General features: G+C 48.3%; 2 protein-coding genes across 2 annotated transcripts; both read right to left on the bottom strand.

Moving 5' to 3' along the window:
• Positions 1-326: 326 nt before the first annotated feature.
• Positions 327-4,217, bottom strand: LOC149258557 (uncharacterized). Its single transcript, XM_089422439.1, has 2 exons — positions 3,789-4,217; positions 327-3,578 (listed from the first exon to the last, which is right to left on the bottom strand). Exons 1-2 carry the CDS (start codon positions 4,215-4,217, stop codon positions 327-329), a joined length of 3,681 nt encoding a protein of 1,226 aa, XP_089278565.1.
• Positions 4,218-4,219: 2 nt separating this feature from the next.
• Positions 4,220-4,744, bottom strand: LOC149258556 (uncharacterized). The gene has a single exon (XM_089422399.1). It carries the CDS (start codon positions 4,742-4,744, stop codon positions 4,220-4,222), a length of 525 nt encoding a protein of 174 aa, XP_089278525.1.
• Between the last annotated feature and the right edge of the window lie 1,261 nt (positions 4,745-6,005).

The raw sequence follows: 6,005 nt of genomic DNA, 5'->3' as shown, positions 1-6,005 counted from the left end.
CATGATATTCCCCCATCCCTCGTACTGTTCACAAGAAGGCGTAAAGAGTATGTTGATCCTTCCCACCGCTTGCTGCTCCCAAAATGCGACTGTGCGGTGTTCAAAAGAGTGTAGACACAGGCCAAGAGGCGCTGGTATGAAGCGAACCTCACCACAGCACTCCACCCCCAAATCACGACATGGACTCTGAACATGCCATGAATTCTTCTCCACGCATTGTGCGCCCATCGCCAACCAACGCCCATTCTTATGCTCATAACCAATTCTGATGAAGTGACCTTCATTGAATGCAAATCGCAGGCTAGCCATCACCTCCTCCGGCTCCATTAAGGATGCCCTGAAGCCTCCTCTGGTTCGGTGAATTGACAGCTTGGGGCATTAAAGGCCTCTTCGTTTTCACGTGGCAGCCCGTGCTCGTCATGTGGCACTGCCTTGTTTACTACGATGACACCCGCATCCGGGACCATTGCGTCTACTAGGATCAGGCTGCGATACTGCTGGAGCTGCTGCCTGTCGGCAATGATGTTTGTGTCCCCTGCTAAGAGTGAGTGATCAGTCTCTGTTCCGATGTTAGCAAGGAGATCCGCAACTTTGTTGCCCTCCCTCTTGGTGTGTGAGAAGGAGATGGCACTAAAGTTATTGAGCTTCTGTGCTAAGTCATTCAGCCTTGCTTCGAGTCTCCAACTGGGTGCTACTTTCCTTGCATTCGAGCCATTCTGAAGACGGGTGGCCATGTTGATTAGAATCTGGGAGTCCCCTTCTACTATTAGGGGTTGTAGGTTGAGATTCCCTGCTTGCTCAAGGCCTTGCCATAGACCTTCCAACTCTGCTGAGTTGTTGGTGTCCCACCCTAAGTTTCCAAAATAGATCCGTATGGATTTGCCTTCAGAGTCCCTCAATATTCCTCCGTAGCCTGCTGCCCCCGGATTTCCTTTGGAGGCCCCATCGAAATTTAGCTTGAAGGAATTTTTGGGAGGGGCTTCCCATTGACAGTCGTTCTTGTTATTTATAATAGGAGCATTGCTCTTGAGCGAATCAGGGGAGAGCTGCAGCTGCCAATTATCTAATATGTTGCGCTCATTATCAGTGGAAGGGAGGTCGTCCTTAGTCCAGACCTGAAGCGCCATTGTCTCTTGAATGTTCTTATGAATCCTGCTCCAGGTTTCCTCTAATGGAGATTGCTTATCTTTGAAAATTCGCTGATTACGTTCCTTCCAGATATTCCAAAGGACGATCCCCGGGACAATACTCCATAGATGGTTAAGGATCTTGCAGTTGAAGGGCTGCATTGGCCAGAGTCTTAAGGAATTGACGATGTCGCCCTCTCCCTTGCAGCTTTTTTGACATCGGAAACTGACCTTGTCCCATAGTTGATTGGCTAAGGGGCAGGTGTCCAGGAGATGATGGAGAGTTTCTTCATTTTGAGAGCAATTCATACAGATCGAGGGGCCATGAAAGTTCCGCTTTCTAAGCTTGTCCCAGGTGAGTATTTTTTTGTGACTCACCAGCCAAAGAAAACAGGCGATTTTTGGCCAAGGTCCGAGCTTCCATATCTTGCTCCACACAGGGTCAGGGGGAGAGGGAAAGTTACATAACAACCTGTAGGCTTCTGAAGTGGTGTAAGCCCCCTTAGGTAGGTATCCCCACCTGAGAATATCCCTGCCATTGTCCTGCCTTATCCTTCTTTTCTTAAGTTCGATCGTGAGCTCTTCTTGCTGCTGCGTGCCTGCATGGTGGAGAATTAGGTCGCTCCTTTTCCATTTCCTGAAGTTGTGCTCCATCTCTGAGGACCAGAATTGATGAACTGTTTCTTGCTGATGATCAAGCCTGTCAGGTATTAGCTCCGGGTGAAGAATATCTTGGAGTTTGGGCTGTTGGTTCCAGGCATCAGTCCAAAATCTTGCAGTGCACCCGTTCCTTATTTCCCAGAAGCTGTGCTTCTGTATCAGTTGGTGGTGTTGCTTGGCTGCATTCCAAATTGCGGATCCTTTTTCAGTGGGAATGAAACGGATGAGCTCCTCTTGAGGTCGGCTTCCGGCATACTTGGCTGTCCATATTTTCCCCCATGGCTTGTCTGGGCTAGTGATCCATTGCCACCAGATCTTGGCGTTCATGATGGAGTTGCTATGTTCCGGATCCCTTAATCCAATGCCACCCTTTTCTTTGGGCATGCAGACATTGGACCATTTCACCAAGGCCCATTTGCGATTTGTAGCTGCGCTGCTCCATAGAAAATTGCGCTGTAGGTTTCTTATGCATTTTAAAACCCATTTAGGCGCAGCTAGAATAGAAAACAAGTACAGAGGCATAGCCTGCAAGACCGATTTGATGAGGACGATTCGGCTTGCTAAATTAAGAGATCTGAGAGTCCAGTGATTGAGACGGTTTTCCAATTTCTCAAGCAGGGAACGCCAAGCAGGTTGCTTGAGGGCTGAAGCCGAGAGGGGAGCTCCAAGGTATTTAGAGGGTAGAGAGGCCACTGGGAACCCCAAGATGCGAGAAACAGCAGTTTTGACAGAGGGCGGCGTGTGGAAGAAAAAAATCTGAGATTTAGCGCTATTGATATGCATGCCTGAGGCCTCCGAGAAGTCTTGTAGGAGGGATTTTAGATGGTGGGCTTCTTGGGCAGAGGGATAACCAAAAAGCATCGTGTCGTCGACAAACTGATGGTGGGAGGTGGCAGGGGAGTTATGCACAGAGATGCCTTTGATTTGATGAGAGAGGAGGGCTTGCTTGATGTGCCGTCCTAACCCTTCTGCCATAAGGACGAAGAGAAAGGGGGAGAGGGGGTCTCCTTGGCGAATACCTCTAGAAGGATTGAAGGGACGGGAGGGGATGCCATTGACGAGAATAGAGAAATGAGTGGAGGTAATCAGGTTCAAGATCCAACGGATCCAAGGAGAGCAGAAACCAAAAGCTAAAAGCATATCATGAATGTAATTCCAGTTTAGCTTGTCAAATGCCTTGGAGAGATCAAGTTTGAGAAGCATACCTGATTGCTTTGAATGCTTGAGGGAGTGAATAATTTCGTGAGAGAGCAGGATGCCATCCATTATGTGCCGACCTTCCACGTACCCTGACTGTTCCGGGGAGATGAGCCCAGGAAGAAGAGGTTTCAGACGATTTGCTATGACTTTTGAAATAACTTTGTAGATGACATTGCAAAGCGCAATGGGCCTGAATTTGTCCGGGGTAATGGAGTCCTCCTCCTTGGGGATGAGAGTGATGAAGGTGGCATTGAGAGAGGGCAGGAGCCAGCGCGCAGCCCTGGATTCTTCGACAATCTGCCAGACCTCCTCCTTTAACATGTCCCAGAAAGAGTGGAAGAAGGTGGTGGAAAATCCGTCTGGCCCCGGGGCCTTGCCTTCCTTAAGCTGCTTCATTGCATCGTCCACTTCCTGAGGAAGAATGGGCCGCATTAGGAGTTCGTTTTGTTCCTCCGTGATAATTTTTGGAATGTTGCTCGTGATTTTTCGTATGGCCTGTCTCCGATCTTCTCTTTGGTCTTGATGGATCTGTTTGAAGTGGTTGAGGAGTTCCTCTTCAATCCCCTCATGGGTCTCCACTCTTTCCCCTGACTGTTTTTGGATGAAGGGGATATTGTTGTGAATTCTTCTTTGAACCGTAGTTTTGTGGAAGAATTTTGTGTTACGCTCACCCTCCTTCAGCCATCTGACCCTTGACTTTTGTTTCCAATAAATCTCTTCCTGCTTTCTTCTATTATCCAGCTGGCTATGGATGAGGCGTTCCTGCTCCAAGGTGGCTTCCGAGTGCCCTTCCATGATGACCTTTTGGTGAAGGATCTCCAAGTCCTGAGTAAGCTTTTGCTGCTCTTTGAAAATGTTGCCGAAGGTTTCCCTGTTCCACCGTTTCAGGTGCTCTTTGAGAAAACGAAGCTTTTGTTGGAATTGGTACATCTTTGATCCTTTTGGAGGAGTGAAGGCGGCCCACGTAGTTTTCACAAAATCCTTGAAAGTGGGATGCGTGAGCCAAAAACCTTCAAATCGAAAGGGTCGTTTGGTTATGTTACCTGGCCGTTGCCATTGAAGTGCTATTGGCCAGTGGTCCGATCCAGAGTGAGCAAGAATAGCTGTGGAGATGTCCCCTCCTAGGTGGACTGCATTGTCAGAGAGGAGGAAGCGGTCCAGTTTTGAGGCGATTTGGTATTTGCCCGACCTTCGATTACTCCACGTGAAGGTGCCATTACAGAACGGCATGTCTATAAGGGAGGTGCTTGAATGAAGTCCTTGAAGTGACAGTCATCATGCTCCAATCTGCGCCTGCCTCCCAGCTTCTCTTCAGTTTTAGTTATCATGTTGAAGTCCCCTGCAACAATCCAGAGCGGGTATCTTCTGCTATTGCTGAGGGCTTCAATTGTGTCAAGAAGCGCTATCTTGCTTCCCGAATCTTGTGGGAAGTAAACATTTGACAAGTTACCATAAACATTGGTGCCCAAGATATGAAAGGTTGCCTGAATAAGGTGATGCGCTGCATGAAAGTCAGAAAGGGAAACTGCCTGTGTATTCCATGCAATTGCCAGACCTCCTGAGGCCCCGGAGGCATCTACAGCTACCGATCTACAACCAGGCCAGGCTTTCGAAAGAATGCTGCCTAGCGTTGTACTGTTACACTTGGTTTCTTGGAGAAAGCACATTTGTGGCTTTTCCTTTCTAATCATATGTTTTAACATCCTGAGTTTTCCGGGGCTGTTGAGCCCTCTTATATTCCATGATACCAGCTTCATCATTAACCATTGACGGAGGGTTTGTAGTACTTTGTCAGCTGTGCATATCTGCCTGAATCCACCAGGATCTTCCCAATCTCTATTGTCCTTTGCAAATCTGTCTTCCTGCCTCTCTTCTTTGGGTTTTTTGTGTGCAGACTTCCATCCCATTGGCTGCCTGATTGTATTCCCAGTTGACTTTGATAATAAGCTCGAGAAATGACCATTTCGAGCTTGTTGAGTGCTAGTTCAGGTATGGCATCGAAAGCTTGTTTTTTGCAGGCTATTTCCAGCTCTATGATATCTAGCCCGTGCAGATCAATACTCTCGGGCTCTTCTTCCATGACTTGCACTTGATCTCCTTCTTCCGTACTGTTCTCTGGGTTCTGGTGGCTTTCCATTTTTCCTTCGACTTCCATTTCTTTGATGATTTCAGGAGTTTCTTTCCGATCCCGATTGAGAATGGAGGGGGAGATGACAGGAGTGGAAGATTTGGGAGGGGGGTGAGGTGGAGGGTGAGAAGACGAGGAGGACGGATGATCAGGGTGAGCATCAGCTGCGTGAGGCATAGTCTCAGAATCTTGGCCAAGAATGTCAAAACTGTTCTTGGTTACTGGGCCATGAGGCTTGGAGGGCTGGGGTTTGGACCCATTTGGGGGCTTTTTGTGAGAACGCCTCCTGTTGGTGACTTTGGTAAAGCCATCCTGAGCAGGGGAAACAGAGGAGTCGGGAAGGCTGGATAGGGAGTTTTGAGGACAGTCTCTAAAGAGATGACCAAGGGTATGGCATTTTCGGCATCGGAAAGGAACATGCTCATAATCAAGAGGCTGGATCCATTCCTCATCCCGATGGGAAAGAGTGACCGAATCAGGAAGGGCTTCATTGAGGCGAATAAAAACACAAATTCGGGCATAGGAAATGTACTTACGGGTCTTGGTATCTTCCGATGATCTGATATATTCTCCCACCCCATTTCCTATTCGTTTGAGAGCCTCCTCCTCCCAATATTCATCTGGGAGGGAGTATAACCGAATCCAGACAGGCGCCCAGGTTAGGTCTTCCTTGTCCGGGTTGAATCTGGGGATCCAATCTCTCAGATAAAGGCCGGCTGAGTTAAAAAAGTATGGCCCTCCCACTAATATTCTGTGCTTGTCCTCCAGGCAATAGAAAATTGCTGTGAAGAAGCCCTTCGGCCCGAGCTGTAGTGTAACATCCCCCTTTGGTTTCCATTTCGCCGCTATCCATCCATTTAGGGCCTTCTCAGTGGGCCAGAACCCAATGA

This window comes from Pinus tabuliformis, chromosome 6, assembly GCF_031772625.1.
Source record: "Pinus tabuliformis cultivar Carrire ecotype Pingquan chromosome 6, CPIR1, whole genome shotgun sequence".
In the NCBI taxonomy this organism is placed as follows: Eukaryota; Viridiplantae; Streptophyta; class Pinopsida; order Pinales; family Pinaceae; genus Pinus; species Pinus tabuliformis.
This window is presented reverse-complemented; position numbering and strand designations above follow the sequence as displayed.